Source organism: Pelophylax lessonae (assembly GCF_965119305.1).
Source record: "Pelophylax lessonae genome assembly, chromosome: 9".
NCBI lineage: Eukaryota > Metazoa > Chordata > Amphibia > Anura > Ranidae > Pelophylax > Pelophylax lessonae.
The window spans coordinates 134,142,648-134,162,874 of record NC_138776.1 but is presented as its reverse complement, the minus strand read 5'-3'; the positions used below and the strand labels follow the sequence as shown (position 1 = coordinate 134,162,874).

Sequence of the window (20,227 nt, the reverse complement as noted above, 5' to 3'; positions counted from 1 at the left end):
GTTTTTTAACACACATATTTGACCTTTGTCGAGAAGGTGTATATAAAAGGTGAGCAGACACCTTTTGGGGTTCAATGGAAGCTTTCTGCTTTGGGAGCACAGTTCTTCACATATTTTGGAAAATTTGCTGGATTGAGTGAACTGAATACTTTCTCACCAGAGGTGTACACACATTGTTTTTCAGGAAAGACTGACCCAAATCAAAATGTATACACTAATGCATTGACTTATCACTTTGATGTACAGTATGTTTTTTTTATTTATTTTGTATTACTGTAATGTTTTTTTTAATTTGATCACATATCACTAAGGCTGCATTCACATGTCCGCGTATTGATCGCGGGCAGAATCGCCGCGATTCCGCCTGCGATCCGGAAATCATTGCAAATTGCGGGACGCCTGTGCGTTGCACGTGATTTGCAATAGCACCCTAAACGCTGTGCGATGTTGCCGCGATTTCCGCCTGCCGAATCGCGGTAACATCGCGCAAAAGAAATCGCAGGACGCATTACGCTCCAAAGAAGCTCTTGATTTTTTTTGCGCGATGTTACTGCGATTCGGCAGGCGGAAATCGCGGCAACATCGCACATCGATCAATACGCTGACATGTGAATGCAGCCTAAGTGATTAAGTGCAGCACGTTTATTATACTATACCGTCAGACTATCAGCATTACTGTGACTTCTACCATCACACTTGTACTTTGGGTGTTACTGAGTTTGCTGCTACAAGAGTACCTGGAACTGTTACTTCAAGTGTTCTGCCACAGTTGCTACAGCCGTATTACTAATGCAAATGTTTGCAGATTGCCATTTTTTGCATTATGTTTTATGTGCAACTCTTCAATACAATAACTGTTCAACCTTTCCTGGACCTAGGTGTCATTCCTTCAACTTGGGTACCGACTTCCTGGTCCCACCCACACACTGTAAATCAATTGTTTAAGAATTGTATATATTCATATATTCAGCTGACTGTATCTTTGCCTCAACTGATTAGGGTGACATTTTTCACTTAAAGTGACTCGGTGACCACATTTAAGCATTTTGTGCTCCAATTAAATTGCTTAGATTTATGACCGGTGTATTTAAAACAAGAAAATCTTTGACCTCTTGAGACTTAGTGAAGAGTTGATTTACCCTCTGGGTACAATACGATAATGCCTTCATACTGTCTTCTGTAAATAGTGACCATGCTTATGGCCCTTCCAGTAACCTCCTTAATCACTGGTATGCAGTGAAGGTGACAATCTGATGAAGTGTTGTCCTCAGATGGATCCAAGAATTACCTGTGGCTGACAGTTATTGTAGATGGAATTCCTCTATATCTTTTGATCAAGTTCATGTGTTACAGAAGATGGTACTTTGGTTACATTATATTGGGCGGATATATAACATTTGTTTCTTTGTTAAGTTGGACATTTAAATAGTTATTTAATTAAGGTGATGATGTCAATAGATTATGGTGGCTAAGGTAATTCCTGTGTGTAATTAAACTCCCCTGCATAATTTTTGTCAGTTATTATTTCTTTCACGCCTGACAAAATATGCAGGAGCGTTTTAATTACAATTTTGACATCACTTAATTAAACAATATTTTTTTAAAACAAATTAAAACAAATTACATGTTACATTCTGCTTGTTCCTTCAAAACTTGACACGGTTGTATATACGGTGCAACTAATAAAAAATTTAATGTTTGCTGGCACTGTTCTTATACTTGGTAACCTGGGTGAAGAAAACTGTAACATCTTCACTGTACAAGTTACAGCATGATTGGATACATGTGCGGACTCCGTCATTCCACTGGACAATATACACAAGTGTCATTTTACATTCCAACAGGTCTCAGTTTCTTATAGTCGTTGGGTCAATATGAGAGAGACAAGAGAAATGCCGAAGAAAGACAAACACATCGTCGGTAAGTCATTTATTATACATTATATGTTAGTTTCTTTCTTCTATACTATTCTATTGTATATAGTTTTTTAATTTTGAAATGGAAATAGCTATTCTTTTGTAGCGGAGCTACCTATTAGGCATTCCGCAGACCATTTACAACTTTTGTAAATTTTGTTACTTTGATTGTGTTCTTTATTACTTTCTCTTGCCAACTGTTTTATTATTATTTTTTTTTTTTTTTAATGATTCTTTATTCATGCTCAAATGATTTTGTTAGTAGACCAATCCATTATTCAGCTCACAGGAATCTCTAACAACCTATCTTTCTTTTACAAGCAAAGTCAAATCATGCACACTTGTTTACACCTTCATACACCATCACTATTGAGTCTTATATTTCTTTGTACCTCTGTTTTTTTATTTTCCAGTTATTCTCTCCCTATATATTTCCTCTTGAATACCCTACCATTCCTAGCACTCCATGTTCAAAGTCCCATACTTGAGGGCTTGGGCTACCCAACTTGCATAGGCACAGCAATCTATTCCTCTTCCCTTTACCATTTTTCTGAATTACAAAGCTAGGAAAAGATTAGGAGCTTAAGCTCTATTATGTAATTTAATCAGAAGTATCTGCTTAGGCTGCTATTTTAAAGTTGAAAAGCAAGCAGATATATAATAGACACACATTAATGCAGCATGGAATTTCAAGCAGTATTAAGCCCCAAACCAAAAATGTAATCTATTGCAGCATACCAACCCTTAGATGTGGGGGCTGCATTTGTTTTCCTTTTTCCCCTCTGTTTTTAACCTCCTGATCTGGCCAGTAACGCACCTCCTGTATTACACTGCCCTCCCGAATGAGCACAGGGAGCACATTTGGACAGGCTGGGGGGGGGGGGGGGGGTAGTATTAGATGTACTAGCAGACTATAATTTTTTTAAACATTCTTTAATTAGAGAGGAGTACACCTCTTACACTTTACAGAAAAACAGTGTACAAATCAGATTTTTCTGGAAGAACAGAGCAAGTATGATAATTGTGCATGTTAGAAGGCAATTTGAGCTTCCACATACATTATAAACTACAAATAGTGATACAAAGAGATTTTCAGTGTGTAGGTGTCTCCCAGTTTTTATTTGAGAAAGAAGAAAACCCATAGCTAGGAAGATAACCAAGCGTAGCAGAAAGAATAGATACTAGAATAGAAGAGTCTTATTGTCGCGGCCCACCGTTCAGTTCATCAAGGGAGAGGGAAGGATGGGAGGAAAGAGACCAGAATGATATTGAGGAAAGAGTAGGGGCAAAAAAGATGAAATGGCAATAAGAAGGCATCCATCAAGATTCAAAATACCTTCCCATACACAACTCCTCCATCACAACTCTGACATGTGAGGGATACAAATGTAAGAGGACTATCATCCAAGCAAAAAGCAATTAAGGACTCACAGCCATTAATTGTATCTGGAAGAGTACTTAAAGTAATTCCAGTAAAACCATTTCTGGGTTAATTTCAGAGGTTTTGTCCCCAAGGGCAGCCATAAGGTCCTCTATTTCCTGGATATCATTTACTCTGGCAAACCACTGTCCCATAGTCAAAGGAGAACTTATTTTCCTGGGGATGCAGGCCTTAGCCACATTTTAATAGCTGCATAAGCAAAGATTTCTTGTAACGTTTACGTGACATAGGGGCTAGATGCAGAAAGATGGCCTCTGGATGATCCGCCAGGGAGAGAGACAAGACACTATTTAAGCAGTTACAGCAAACCGTTTTCCTTTTGGGATAAAGGTTCTACATAAATAACATGTAATATTATATATATATATATATATATATATATATATATATATATATATATATATATATAATGATCATTGTAAGCACCAGTGTCTTATCCCTGTAAGCAGGGGCAGACTGGCAACTTTCAGCCCAGGGGGCAAGTACAAACCAGAGGCCTATGATGCAGTGACTCGGCCCCCCTCCCGCTCTCCCAATCCTCCTCCTGACCCCCATTCCAAGCTGATGCCCTGTTCCAGATACTGTCTACTTATCGGCTGAATCCAGGTTTCCGGGTGGTTGGGGGAGCTGGGACAGCTCGGTTGGGGCTGGCCAGGACTGAATGTCCAGTGGGGCATGGAACCAACCTCTGCTCAGATACAGTTTACACCATCCATGCTAGTGGGGGGAGGAAGCTTGCTATGTCCTTGTCTTCAACCCGCACTCAGGAATCCTTTAGGCCTGTCTGTGGCACAAGCGGTGCAGCCTTTTTTTGGGGCATCAGAGCGGCCCAGGGGGCAATTGCCCCCCTGCCCCCTGGCCCAGTCCTCCCCTGCCTGTAAGGGATACATTTGCTTGTTCTTTTGATAAACAACAGACTTACTGGCCAGGTCACCAGGTAAAGAAAAGGAAAAAAAAATAAAAAACAAATACAGTAATAACCTCTAAGAATTGGTAAACTGCAATTTAATAAATGTGTGCTTTTGGGTTTAATACTACTTTAGGAATACATGTATTTTTTAATTCCAAACACTTTAAGTAACCGCTTCTTGCAATCCCCTGTACAGCAGAGCCTACATTTGGAGAGGGAGAAGTAGCACAATGAGCCAGCCAGTAGTGCTGTAGTGCTCACACACTAACAAGAGACATGATAATAGGAGGAGAGTGGCATAAAGATGAGCCTATCAGTCTGCTGCTTCTCCCTTTACTATCCAATCGCAGGCTGGAAGATAGGCAAGACCTGTGAGTGTTACTAAATTGTAGCATAGAAAATTCAGGTCTTCTTCCGTGTCAGATAGGGCTGTGCTGTGTGGCAGAGCTCAGGACTGGGTGAATAGAAATACAAATTATTTTGGTGGGTAAAACCGCTGTTTTAGGTGTATTATATCGATGTATTTAGCTGTTTGGCTGGAGTTAATTTTCAAGGATTTTATATATATATATATATATATATATATATATATATATATATATATATATATATATACTGCCAACATGAATCCAGTGCATTATAGTTGTAGTTATTTGTATTATAATCAAGCACAGCCTTTTAACTATGTGCTCTATTACTAAAATGTGGCGTGACGTAAGCTTCAAGCATTCAGACATGTACAGGAAAAGTTCCAATTATCTTTTTAGCCTTTGTGTAGAACAAAAGTATATTCTTGGGATTTAATTATGAGTGAAATATAATCCAAAACCTGGTTAGTGCTTATTTCCAATCTATAAGATAAATGTGTGATTATCACATTTGATTTGAAAAATTTTAATTATTTTATGAATAGTTCTGGTTTTTCTCATCTTTCTAACTTAATGGTATCTTATTATTCAATATATTATCTGACTGTTCTATTGCTTTATTTACCTAGTGTTTTACTAATTATCCATTCATTGCTTTTTCTACAGGTAGTATTAAATGCACTGACATAAAATATAATAGCGTTGTAATATGTTTTTTAAATTTTTTCCTTAGTTTTGAACAGAATGATTGATGGTATCTTTTTTTTTTATAGCCCCTGACTGGTATCTTTTTGACATTTCCTTTTTCCAGATGGCTTTCCCGATCATGTTTATGACAACCCTACCTTTCAACAAGATGAAAAGCCAGCAAGTAATGGGATAATAAAGGAGGAGACAGACAAGTAAGACACTTCTTCCTGTAACAATTTTTTTCTATCCCCGATGGTGATTTAAGTGGGGTCAACCTCCGCTGACAACTGCTCTAAAACGAAAATTTATTTTCAAGTCTGGTAGACAGTGAAGTGGTGTGAACTGACATTATATTCTTCTTACCTTTTTTTTTTTTTGCCTTGCTCAATAAATCTTTTGATATTGACAATAATTCAAGGGGTATATTTATTTCAAATGAAAAGCCACCTAATTAACAATTATAAATGCATTTTGACTACGTTTGGACAACCTGATGTGCTTATACCGTATCTCTTCCATGTAAGTTTGTTGTCAGTTAAATTTGGGTAGCTTTAGATTTTTTATATTTTCATAACCTCATTCTATTGAGGGCTTTCCACTTTACCTATGCCCTTCGGTATCTACAAATTTTTAAAAGACAAGCATGCCAGTTGCAAAAGGATTTGGATAATCCTGCTTACTCAATCACTCGAAGGTGCCTACAGACATAAAAAAATAATAAACTTGAGATAATCGGGCTTGGCAACACCCTTACTTGTATGTCTGAAGGCCATCTCTGAGTTGATAGCCAAGAACTATCATTAGACAAAATAACCATTCAAGATTGTTTGTTTGTTTTTTTCACGGAGATAATCTTGACAATGTGAACCAGTGGCTGGATTATGCATGCAGGGCAGGGACAGACATATCACGTGTGGAGTTTGGGGCTTATTTATATTAGATTGGACCTGGACACTGCTCACATCTAGGGCATGTAATAACTAAAAGGATTTTTTCAGCATCCTTTCATCATTCAGATTTATATTATCCAAGTAATGGGTACTAGTGATAACTTCCTTCACGCCCTGCCTGATTGGCAATGAGAAAGGTAAAATCTTCTCTCATTTCCTTTGGACGTTATTTGGGCAGAAGGCAAAGAGTGGGTTCCCTTTCTGACCTTAACTGCATATTTTGAGCCATGACAGAGAATTCAGCTATTACAAAGACTGCTCTCCAAATCTATCTAATCAATTCAATTCAAGAAGGTGCATTTGCAATATGTTGCGCCTATCCAAAATTGTATTTTAAGAAAGGAACGTTTGTTGGGCACTTCCGCTGGGAGATGGGTCTCCAATGAGGCAGTCTTGATGGAAGAGGGGCAACCAGACTGATGGATGGACTTCAGGGGTGCACAGATGGGTCGTGCTAACACTGAGGGCAGCTCTAAAAGGCTGAAACAAGGTCCCACTGACAGACAAAGAAAGCAAGAAAAGGCGCCGCTAAGTTTAACAGATGTTACTTTATTCCATAACAAACACATAAACTTACATGAAGGCTGATGTGTATCCTCGTAGCTCAAGGGTCCCTCTGGTCCACGGTAATCCCGTCCTCAAGCTGACCAGCACCTGGGAGATGATGCTGCAGGGAGGACCAGTTGGAGGGACTGAATCAGACCGAGGCAGTGGTGGAACGCATCCCTCACTGATGAACTACATGAGCATGATGGCATGGAGGGGTGGTAAAGTGTTTCGGAGCATGCACAGAAGTGCTCCTTCCTCAGACCGATAGAGAAGGTAACGTGACACAGGACATTTAAAAGCACTGAGCCGACCTCTGGCTACTCCTTGACTACGCCCCCTCCATGCCATCCCGCTCGTGGGGTTCTGATTGTGTCCCTCCGATTGGTCCTCCATGCAGCATCATCTCCTGGCTGCTGGTCAGCTTGAGGATGGGATCACCGTGGACCAGAGGGACCCCTGAGCTATGAGGATACACATCAGCCTTTATGTAAGTTCATGTGTTTGTTATGGAATAAAGTAACATCTGCTGAAATTGTATTTTAGGGCATGGCAGCCCACTTTAATTCGATAAACAGGTCACGTACACATCAGTGACCATGCAGGGGTTTCTTCCACACAATGTGCACAGATGAAAATACCGAGCCACCTGGCTCACTTTTTGGCAGTGCTGCTGCTCTTATTACCAGTCCCCTTGACTGTGTGGTCCAGTTCCACTGGAACACTTGGCTCTCCAGCCTTTACTCGCAGTGCCCTGCTGCATGGCCCACCTATGGATTGGAATTCTCCTGACACCCCTGATAGGAGCTGCCCTGACTCCTAGTACAGAGACCTGCTGTCTTGTGGCTTTTGGCTGGGGTCCTTAGACCCTTTGATAAGACCATTTGTCTCTTGGCTTGTAGCTGGGCCCTCTGACCCCCTTGAACAGCCCTCTGTGTCATGGCTTCTGCCTGGGGCCCTCTGACCCCAAGTGAGACCTTCCGTCTCCCACACTGGGAGTGGTCTCCAAACTGAGAGTTCTGAGCCATCCTAAGACTCTTTTCTATCTGAAGGAGAATTGTTGTTGCACTGGGACCCTTTTGTAACTGTTTGCTACCGATGCAAGAACAGCTGCTATATGCTGCCTGTAGGTACCTTAACATTAGACAATTATTTAAATACCTTCTGCTGATGGTAGTGGGTAGGCTCAGCATTTCATATATTAGACGTTCAAGGAATTGCTTCCCAAGAATACTGCTAGCCAACAAAAGCATATATATTTCATTATTTCTTTTATTCTCTAGCCTGGGTAAACACCCACAGATCAGTAACTAATCCTTGGTGATTTTTATAACCTGCTTTTGAGACAGAGGAGATTTAGCAAAGGGACATTACCATGGGGGGGATTGTTTTTTTTTTTTTTTTTAAATGGACTGATATTTTAGAAATACAGAGAAGAGATTTGTAACACATTGGGACTGTTCATAATAGCGTTATACAGTTCTATCAGTACAATACTGTATGTTCAAAGTCCCTTTGCCACTCCTGTATGTGTTACTCATTCCCTTAGTTATTTTACCTCTGAGTGCTTAGCAGAAATGGCTTTTTCTTCTGCTCAACATGCTCGTGTAAATGACAGCTTTTCAGTTGTTTGTCACCAGTGTTTCTTAACCCAGTGTAGGGTACAATTTTCATTCGAGTTACTCTGTGGGTGGTTTAACGGTTCTTTTTTTTTTTCTGCCCCGCTACCTATTTTTAGACATGGAGACAAATGTATTGTTGTACTTCTCTGGTATTCGCTTTTAGTAAATTAATGTTCTTTTCTTTGGCTTATATTTTTTTCTGCCCTAATCGAATATTATTTGTAAAGATTAAATAAACTTAGAAAATCAAGTAAAAAAACATCAATTTATATCCAAGGAAATTGAATTTAAAGGAACCTTTAACTGTTTGTTCTTTGTTCTGCGAATTCTAAAATCACTTTACTGTAAAATTCTGTTTATTTTCAAAGGATTTTCTATATTTTCTTAAACCTCCACACTGCTATGTTTGGATATATCTTCCAATCCTCACATTACATCTAAAGCCAAAACCTTACATTTCTTAATTTTTAAAGGAATAGGGGAAAGTTTAAAAAAAAAAAAACCCTATCAGTTTTTTTTATGCTTTTTTGTCCCACTGGGGAGATTCTGCTTCATTTCCTGCCCTGTGGACACTACAGGGTTGATTTACTAAAACTGGAGAGTGCAAAATATGGTGAAGCTCTGCATAGAAGTCAATCCGCATCCAGTTATTTTATTTATTTTTTTGGTCACAGCTTAATTGAACAAGCTGAAGTTAGAAGCTGATTGGCTACCATGCACATCTGCACCAGATTTTGAACTATCCAGTAAATTAACCTCTGCATGACATGAAAGGAAATCCCTCCAATGACAGTGACCAGAAGAGATGTTATCATTGGAGTTTCCCTTCTATTGCAAAATTTTGAATTTCTCTTCACTCTCAGGCTCAAAGACCATGATTACCTGGACAAAAAAGAGTTAATCTCTCAAACAGTGACTCGTTGAGGAAAAACGTTGTCAGGGGTTCATATCCAAAACTAAAAGAAAGTTTGAGGTTTAGCTACACTTTTTTTTTTTTTTTTTTTTAATTAGTAAACCTCTACATGTTCATGACATGCACTCGATTTTAGACCTTTTTACTGGAGAGATTATTATTATTATTATACAGGATTTATATAGCGCCAACAGTTTGCGCAGCGCTTTACAATGTGAGGGAAGACAATACAGTTACAGTACAATTCAAAACAGGAGGAACTAGAGGGCCCTGCTCGTTAGAGCTTACAATCTAGAACTTTTATGCATAAGCAAAATGCAACTCTCTACAAGGGCACATAGAAAACCATGGCTTTCTTTGTGCCTCCTTCACACTTCCTCACAACTGTCTGCTGTGGGGCAGAGTGATGCGAAAAAATCCAACATGGTTGCAATTTTTTCCACACCGATCCGTCAGTTTTTATGCATCGCAGTTTAGCTACTGTGCATAGAAATGAATGGAATGTCACTTTGACAAAGTGTTGGCCATACACTAACAGATTTTCGAAGAAACATTCCTTCTAATTCATGCAAAAATTCTCAGTACATTTAATGACTTGCAGCGTGTTCTTCATAAATACTTTGAAATTGTGTTTGCGTTTAGCATTTATTCGGAAATGAAAAGACTTTACTGAACAATTACCACATTCACTCACTGTTAGAAATTTGTTCAAGATTCTTTTTCCAACTTGTTCCTTCGAAATATCTCCTCACCGTGGCCAAAAAGGAATGTCCCTTTGACCCCATTAATGATTAGTTAAATGAACAAACCTTCTTAGAATAAAACATTTTGAACCAAATTCTACTAGTGTATGGCCAGCCCATAGCAATATGTCAAGGGTTTCAGCATTGATATTCTAACCCAGTGTTTCTCAACTCTGGTCCTCAGGGCAGACTAAAGGCCCGTACACACTTGACGGAAATCGGACAAAATATCCTCCGATTTCTCTCTCTCATGCTCAGCGGTCATAACCGTTTTTAGTTGACTGCATACATGTTCACAAAATTTCTCGTCCGATTTTTTTTTTTTTTTTTGGGACATGTGTTCCCAGACTTACGGGTTGTCAGTAACTTCAGATCATGCGTGGTCTTTCGTATCTGATTTTTCACGGACGTACTGCATACACATTAAACGAAAATCGGTCGTCTGGGGACGGACGATAAAAATTTTGGTGTTTGTCCCTCCGTTTTTTTTTTCGTTGAAAATGTCGGCATTGGCTGCTGAAAGTTGTGTACACACTAGCCGAAAATCGTACGATTTTACCTCGGACGGGAATTTTCGGCAGATTTTCTACTAGTGTGTACCATATTTAACAGGCCAGATTTTAAGTATTATCTTGGAGAGATGCAGACTAGAACACTGGAATCACTGAGCAGCAAATGTTATCACCTGTGATTTATTTTAGTCTTCTTTCAAACCTGGCCTGTTAGTGTGCCCTGAGGACCGGAGTCGAGAAACACTGTTCTAACCTACGCCAGCGAAATGACCCCCTTACTTTATTTCTTCCATATTCAGATCATAATGGGATTTTTCTAAGCACCCACAAGCTGCTTGGTTATTGATACAACAGTAAGATCCAGTGGCCTGTGAAGAGAATGCACCTGTGCTTTTGATAAACTGTTATAATCGCTAAAGCATTTTGTACAAAGAATTTTACTTGATGAAGTTACCACAATTAAATGTCTCCAATTTGAATTTGTTTTTAAGATTTTTTAGCTTCCGACATCTAAATCCTATTACCGGGCCACTCCTGTATGCACAGTAACAAAGTAATTGCAAACCCATTTCTGTGAATCTGTTTTTCAGCATATTAGTCTGTAAATACAGCTGTCTCTCAAGCTTTTTATTTTTTATTTTTCAAAAAGTTAATTGCAATAGACGCAAATGTAATTGCACCTACTGGCTGGTGATCAGTCCCGCTTAATGTTCCACTTGGTCTAACGGAGCATATAACAGCTTTATACACAGCTGCAATAAAGTACATAAGGGTAATGTGCAATCATGGTTTTTTTTTACAATATTTCCATTTTCGCCTTGGGTCTTTGTTTTATTAACAGATGTAAAATAATGTCTGTGTTGGGATATCAGCTGAGTTCAGATACAGTTTGCAAGCAATATATATATAATTAAATGGTAATATCATGTGACTGCAAGTAAATTCATTTAAAAAAAAACAGTTTACATGAATTTATTAATACTAAAATGATAAAACACTTCTTATAACAAGGCCAGCCTTACATTAAATCTGAAGCGGCTCATTATACAATGTCATAGTTCCATCAAGTTGCTGAGTTGGACTAATAATTTATACTTGCAAAAATATTCACTACGGCAGACAGGTTATTCCCTTTTACCTGGTTTTACAATTCACATTTTGTGTTGTGCCATAAAGAATGTACAATAATTGAGATTTTAATTGACGATGATAACTGTTACTGCCATACTAACCCAGGAGTGAAAAGTGACTAAACAAGGGCCTTGTTTAAAATCTGAAAATGTGTTTTCATTTATCCAGTATTAATCATAACTTTATAAAGGCCACATAAACAACATAGTAAATGGAAATCTTAACTGAGTGACATTTTAGTTTGCTAAAGTTCTGTGTATTATAAACAATCATGAACAACTAAAATAGTTATTCTCACCTTTTTATTAAATATTTTCTTGCATCTTAGGGCTGTTAATCATCTAAAATGCTTTTCGTTGTCTATATGCATGCATTCCAGAGATGGCTGCATCATCAGGGGTGGGTTTCCTGATGGTGACCATACCTGCATAATGGGGTTAATTTATTAATTGCAAATAAGCTGTTCACTTTGCACTGTAATTTGCCTCAAAGCTTAGTAATTGCAGTAAAGTTCCATCATGTGCAAGAAAAAAAAATTGCACATGATTGGATGATGGAAGTCAGCAGAGCTTCACCTCATCCACTAAGCTCTGAGGAAAGTTCCCTTGCAAAGTGAGCATCCTATTTGCCTTTCAGTAAACCAACCATGGTGCCTATTGAAAAAGCCACTTATAGGGGTTGATTTACTTTTTTGTTTTTAATATATACATTTTATTAATTTTCAGTTCATGTATACAATCAAATTTAAAAATATTTCACGTATTTCATTTACAAACTATTTCCCCCTATAACCCACTACCCCTATACCCTCGCTCCCCCAAACTTTTTTGTCGCTTTATTCCTTTGTTGTGCTCCCTCTCCTACGTCTCAGTTAAGCCTTGTACACACACAACGATTATCGGTCGACCGATCGTCCGACTTTTGTCCAGAGTGGTGTTTTGTTGGTTGGAATGTGCCTAGACTGCACACAAATTTTCTTGGCCAACAAAAATCTACTTCAGAAGTGATGTAATGTGGTGGTTTACTTTCCGTGTGTTTTTTCTTCTCTGAGAATGCCCAGTCTTGCTCATCAGATTTTTGTCTGCCGAAATCTGTACTGACTAACTAAAAATCGGCCATTGTGTTGACGGCCAACAAAAATTTTATAGCCTGCACACCAGATTTTATTCGGCTGAAAAGTCGGTGTCGGTTGTCGAAAGCATCATACTAACAAGCCGAAAATCGGCCGATCGGACGTTGGTCGAAAATTCCCGGCCAATAATCGATGCGTGTGTATGAGGCATAAGTTTACATTTACCAGACCCTTCATTCAATCTTTAGTCGTCCCTCTCCCCCCCCCCCCCATTCCGCCCAAAATTCTATATAATTATTGGTCTTTTTGAAATTGCCTATTTTCTCAATTTATTTGAGAAATCATCTACTTGTTCCTCATCTCTACTGCCCCCTTTGCTGCATTTAACAGGTTTGGTACTATCATGTTTCTGTACTGCTTTAGGGATTTATTGGTTTTGTGGAATAGGCATGCCCATGGATCATGATGTTCATTCCTGGAATTTCTCTAATATATTGGTGTACCTTCAACCAATATTCATGCATCCATTCCCACCAGATATGAAACATTGTCTTTTGCACCTTACCAGCCCTCCAACACAATTCTGATTTCTCTGGCTGACATGTATGCGCTTTTACTGGCATTCTATACCATCTTGATAAACATTTATAGTTCATTTCAATGGTATGGCAGAGCAATGTACGGCTCTCAGTATAGCATTCACCTCATGCTCTTTTAAAGGTGATCCTATCTCTTTTTCCAAATTTCTATAAATGGAGGTTTCCTCAGACCCGCCAACTTAGTTAGCATTTTGTATATTTGAGATATACTATGTTTTTATTTTGTTAATGGGTTACAGAGCTTTTCCACAAGGTTCAGCTCTTTCTCAGATGGAATAGGTTGAGGCAGGGATCTCACAAAATGGTTTAACTGTAGATATCTCTATTCATTTAATATCATGTTTCCACCCCTAGTGTTAGGTTCCTGATATGACCTAATCTTTCCACTATATATAGGAGTTGATTTACTAAAGTCAAAGAAGCTGTTCACTTTGCAAGGGAATTTCCCCCAAAGCTTAGCGAATGAGCTGAAGCTCTGTTGACTTCCATCATCCAGTCATGTGCAAGAAATTTTTTATTTTTCTTGCACATGCTGTTATTTTTAATTTTCCCTGCATGTTATTGGGTTTTTTGGCTGGGGCAAATTCCCTTGGCAAGTGCATCTTCCTGTGCAAAGTAAACAGCCTATTTGCCTTTAGCAAGGCTGCGTTCCCAACACACATAAAAACGTGCTGCTCTTTAGCAGATTTGCTGGGGTGTAATGCATTCTTAATGGCACCCCATGCACCAGCACCCACGTGTTTTCGCGTGCGGGAAACTGCATGGTGGCGTGTTTTTTAAAAAAGGGTTCAGGGACTTCTTTCCCCACATTTCTCATGGGTACAACAGCCCATTCAGATGAATGGGCTGCATTACCCATAATGTGGGCATGCACATATGTGAACCTAGGCTAAAGCAACCCCATAGTCTCCCATCTAAATTTGTGTGACAGGGTGACAAAGGAGGAGAACAATGGAACCTGGGGACTAAGTGTTGTCACCCTATAACAGCAAATGACTGAACAAGGCCCTTTATGGCAGGATCATCTGGTATTCTAATGAAAGCTGCAGATTTAAATGTATTGAAAATTCTCAGGATTTTAGGAGGTTTAAATGGCTGGGTTTACATAACTTAGTGACACCCTTCTCCTCCTCACACATTATTGGCTGATCTTTCTTTCATTGACTTGTCTGCATCATTCTCCATTCATCCTTTCATGGAAATCCTCCTCGCCTCTATAACCTGTATTTATAGTAGCAGATATGCAATGACCGATAATTAACCCAGACTATGACAGTAAAGTAGCCCAACAGGGTCATGCTGAAACTCATTAGTACTTATGTACTATTCTATACTATTAGGCTTACAACCCTTTTATATAATTTATTTTATTCTCTATTATTTCACAGTTCTTTGATCTTTAACACCATTTAGCATGTCAGAAAGTAACCACAACTTGACATAAGCAAGTCCTGGTACAATACAGTTTTAATACTTCCATTATAAAAATGTGTATACTGCAGAAGGCTTTCAGTTTGCAAATTGTTGGATAAGATATTATCATTGCACTAATTTACCCAACAAAATCTAATAGAAATATTTTCTGCAAATGCTGTTAAACTAAACGATTTTTTTTATGGTCCTCACCAGAGGGAAGAAAGGAAAGAAAAATGGTTCAGGTCCAAAAAGGATGGTGGGCTCTTTAGAGCTGGTGAGTACTGTGTAAGGTGTTTATTGTAATGGTGTTGTTTTTAGGAAAAAGAAAAATCTATTTGGTTGTTTGAATATATATGTATTTCTGAATGTTGGCATCTGTGTGCCTGGAGTTCATCTTTCAAGCTGGTTAAATGTGTCAAGGGTTAAAAAATTGTGTAGGGTCTAAGGATGATGGCAAAGTTTAATGCCCCTTTCACACGGCTCCCATCCGCCGATCCCCACTGAGCAGGCGGATGACAGCTCCGTCTCCGCTCTGTGTGCAGAGACAGACCTGTCAGATCACAGCTGTCCTCTATGGGGGAATTGGATGAGAAAGGATTGCCTGTCCGTTCTCATCCGATCTAATCCAATCCGATCCACCAGACAGATGGAAAAAAGGGTTTCCATCTGTCCGGATTTGACGGACAGGATCGGATGTCAGCGGTCATGTCTCTGCTGACATCCGCTGCCCCATAGAGATCTGTTCAGATCTGAACGGTCTGCATGCGTGAAAATCCTGAATGTAGTAGCTCTCATCGCCATCAAATTTTCTACAAAATAGTTTATATTCTTTCTATTCATGTTTTTTTCGGACAAAGCTGTGATCCACTATTTGAAAAAAACTCAAGACTGGTTTCAACTATATGACACCCTGTATATGTAAGACTTTCAATTCATTTTATTTGAACATACCAGCTGAAAGCTGAACTTCTGGTATATGTAAAGTACACACATTAAATTAATTCATAAACCATTACATGTATTTTTAAATTCAACTAATGAAGTACAGGCATACCCCGCTTTAAGTACACTCACTTTACGTACACTCGCGAGTAAGGACATGGCTTGTTCAGCTTGGCATGACACTACTCCCAGTTTTTAACATTGGCATCTATAGGAAATCTTGGTCAGCTTGACATGGCACTGCTCCCAAACCATAAGTGACAGGGATACCAAACTTAGGGAGCACCAAGAGGGGACCCAGGACTACAACATATCCTTTTTGTGGCCGGCCAGCTTGCCTAGGTAATCTACCATGTCATAGTCCTGAATCCCCTTAACATGCTCCCCAAGCTTGGTGTCCTTGTCACTTATGGTTTGGGAGCAATGCCATGTCAAGCTGACCAAGATTTCCTATGGAGCTAGTGTATTTACATGCATTGAGAAATGAAAAAAGGTATTGCTTCACTTTAAGTACATTTTCGTTTTACATACATGCTCTGGTCCCATTGTGTACTTAAAAGTGGGGTATGCCTGTATTCGATTTGACTTGATATTAGCCTCTCACAATCCCCAGTACAGCAGCACTCTGGTAGAGGAAAAGGCAAGACTGGAAGCCCATCAGGTGTGTTGCATGCAAATGTATTGACAAGGAGCATGCTGATAGGAGGGCAGAGCAGTGGTGTATTTAGGTTTTGTGCTGCCCTAGGCCTGACTAAACTTGTGCACCCCTTCCTGTTTATGACCCGCCCTGTCATCTGTAAACCATAGACTAAAACCACAGTCTATAAGTGCCCATTAGTGCAGCCTCATCAATGCAGCATATCAGTGCTGCCTCATTAGTGCCCATCAGTGCAGTTTATGAGTACCCACCATTGCCGCCTCATCATTGACTATCAGAGCAGCATATTAGCGCCCATCAGTGTAGACTATTAGCGCCCATCAGTGAAGCATATCCGTGCCACCTCATCTTAGATTGTACGCTCCTTGAGGGCAGGGACTGATGTGAATGTGCAATGTATATGTAAAGCGCTGCGTAAATTGACAGCGCTATATAAGTACCTGAAATAAATAAAAATAAAAATCAGTGGCCATCAGTGCCCATTAGTACAGCCTTATGGCACTCTATTAGTAAGATTACTCCTTTCTTTTAAGATATTTGGACTTGTCTTTGCTGCCATTGATTGATTGTTATCATAGGATTATTTTACTTATTTATATAACTAGGAAGTCCAGAGTCATTATTCAAATAAGTGAAATAATCAGTGGCAGCAAACCCAAGTCCAAATATCTTATAAGATTGGAGAAATCTTACTAATCCAGTGACATATTGCGATAGCACATATGAGGTGAGCAGGTCCAAAATATTATTGATATCATATACAATTAAAAGTCTTATTTGTATATGATGCAATTCAGTATGCTCACTCAAGGACAAGGATGTTTAAAGAAATTATATTATTGACATGATGGCTGCCATTCCTGGGGCGGAGGAGGGTAGGTGGTGCATTAGGCTGCAGTGCCACACTTATTAGCATTGGCAGCCACAGGGCAAGGTGTATTAAGTGTGGTCAGCGGCCTGCAGTCTGTCCGAATGTCCTGACCAGCCGGTATTATCATACTGGCTGGTAGCAGTGTGACCGCTTTATGGGGGTGCCAGACTGATTTGCCTCCTGGACCCTGTCCTCCGTCCCAATTTGCCCCATAGGACTGGCACTATACTAAAAGTGTAGCACAAGCCGGTGGGGACCCTTTTTGTGCGGGAGTCGGGAGTAGGCTGTTTTTTTTTTGTGCGAGGTGCAGCTTTTTTGCTGCCCCCCTGCAAAGTGCTGCCCTAGGCCTGGGCCTTGTCGGCCTAGGCCAAGATACAGCACTGGGGGAGAGCAGAGGCATAACCTTATTGGCCTACTGCTGGCTGCTTTTTCATTGTCTAGTCAGCAGGATAGGAGTGGATAGGAAAGTAAAACTTGAAGCAAACCTTTTTTCTTTTCATATATGGATAGAGTGGAGAGAGACTAGAACACCTGTCTGTTTTATTGCTGTCTGTGCCTCCATTTGGGACATTCCCCTCCTTTGCCCTATTTACCATTCCCCCCGAGAATAGGAGTAAAAGAATCCCAAATTTTGGGTTGTCACCAGAACTGGAAAAGAGGGGAAATATTCCAATATGGGTGCTAGTTTTGGTTACTCTTGTGAAAAACAGGGATTCCTTCACTTTGGAGGGATTTCCTCTCACTTCCTCTTTTGACTATAGGACAGGAAGTGAAGAGAAATCTCTGTAATGGGACACAGATGGCAAAAAAACACGAATGGGTCTATAACCCTCATTATTCTATAAAAAACTAAAAAAAAATGTTTTTTTTTGCAAAGAAAGCACCTGGGTGTTCTGTCTGTCAGTACAGTGTAAATCTCAGATCTTGATGGACAGGAAAAAAAAATAATTTTTGTAGGTAAAAAAAAAAGCTTTCCTATATGTATTTATCTCCGTTTTAAGCTGTTTGCCTGAAGTACTGCCTAAAGATAACATGCATACAGAGAAAAGGGATTATGTGTAAATGATATGTTTATGTTTCAGATTATATGACATTACAGGAACGCATGATGATGAATAGCACATGACAGGATCACATTACTCAATGAAAATAGAATATTTATTGATCAGAAATATGAATATGTTTCCTTGCAGCTTGGCTATGCTGACATATGGGATATACTGCTGATGATCCTCGGAATAGCATCTGCACTTGCCGCAGGCACCGGACTTCCCATCATGATCATAGTCTTTGGGGATATGACAGATGCTTTTGTTCAGAGTGGTCTTAGCGTGAACAGTAAGTGTCATGCATGTTTTCATTTCACGTCAAATAAGTTCTTATGTATTACAACACTAGTAAAATAATAAAAACAGTACAACACTGGTAAAATAATGAAAACAGTACAACACTGGTAAAATAATAAAAACAGTACAACACTGGTAAAATAATGAAAACCGTACAAGGGCTAAAGGAGCCAGTAAAAAAGTAGACCTAAAGTATCTAGTAAAAACCTGAGCTCCCAGCATTACCCACCCACCACAACCTTCACAAAGATCTTGTTCTCTGTTTGTCTTTTTATATATTTTATTACATTTTATTTTATTATATTTTAATATATTACACAGTATAGCAGAAGAAATGAGACACCATGGTCGGGACTAAAAGTCAGATCCTGACCCTGAATGCCTCAAGTCATATAAGGGGCCATTAGATTGTTTTTTTTTTTTTTTTTTTTATTTAAAATTTTCAAGTTTATAGCAACCACCCATGAAAGTATCCATTTTTGCAAACTGACCTTTAAATTCTATGTCAACCCTCACCTTGGAAAAAAACATTCAGTTAAAAACTGAAATGAAAAGCAAAATGTCTGTGCAGTCCCGGGACAAGATCATCTAGAGCCCATGGTGTGGCGAAACGACCCCCCCCAGATATATGAGCATTATGTGTCAGCAAAAATTCCCCCAGAAAAATATTGAGCATGAATCTCCCCTAAGCATACATTCCCCTCCTCCCAGTAAAAATCCACCACCCCCCTGCTGAAATTCCCCCCCCCCAGCTCAAATGCCCCCCCCCACAAAAAATCCCCCCCTCCTAGCACAAATCCTCTACCCCTACCATTTCTCCTCATAGTACACATCCCCCCCCCCACACACACACTTCAAATCCCCCACTGCCAGCAAAAATTCCCCCCAAATCCTCCTTCCTGGCACAAATCTTCTCCCCTCCCTCCCAACACAAATCCACCTAAATCACCACTATTACCACCCCTCCCCAATTTCCCCTCCTGAAACAATACTTACCCCCTGCTACCCCTCAAACCTCCCCCCCCTCAATCTCTTTGTGGTGCCCCCCTTCTTCACATGATACCACAGTGCCCAGGGCAGCCGTCCCTCCTGCCCACCCCTTGTCCCGGCGCTGTGTTTCTGCATAGATATAAAAAAAAATATATATATAACCCCCCCTTTTCTATAAGTGATTACATCATCTCTGTTCTCAGCTCCATAAGGAGCTTAGAGAGCTGGGGGTGGAGACGTGGGGCGTTTCAGCAGGAGGCAGAGAGAGAGAGCGCGAGAGCAGAACACAGATCTTCCCAGTATATGCCTAGTGTGGTCAGTTTGAAATAGGAAAGCAGGGGGAATGGCAGGGTCACCAGGAAGTTCACACAAAGGAAGAAACACAAAGTTTTTTTTAAAAACAAGTATATGGTACAACAGACACACATCAGGAATATGAAATGTTGGGGTAGCACACTCTTTCACACCACAGTTTCCGTATTCTGGATGTGTTTTTGCATACATGTCTACATGTATTTTTTATGTGTTTTTGATGCATTCCAGTGTGTGTGGTTTTTTTTTTTTTTTTTTTTTTCATTTTTTTTTTAATTT

The 20,227-nt window shown here is 39.5% G+C and overlaps 1 protein-coding gene across 1 annotated transcript in view; it reads left to right on the top strand.

Moving 5' to 3' along the window:
* Positions 1-1,768: 1,768 nt before the first annotated feature.
* The window catches only part of LOC309563254 (ATP-dependent translocase ABCB1-like), a 94,597-nt gene continuing 76,138 nt past the window's right edge, over positions 1,769-20,227 (top strand). Inside the window, exons 1-4 of the mRNA XM_082267661.1 lie at positions 1,769-1,920; positions 5,447-5,537; positions 15,043-15,103; positions 18,494-18,638. Coding sequence (XP_082123787.1) covers positions 1,875-1,920; positions 5,447-5,537; positions 15,043-15,103; positions 18,494-18,638 — 343 coding nt within the window. The 5' untranslated portion in view covers positions 1,769-1,874. The remainder of the gene's footprint in view (positions 1,921-5,446; positions 5,538-15,042; positions 15,104-18,493; positions 18,639-20,227) is intronic.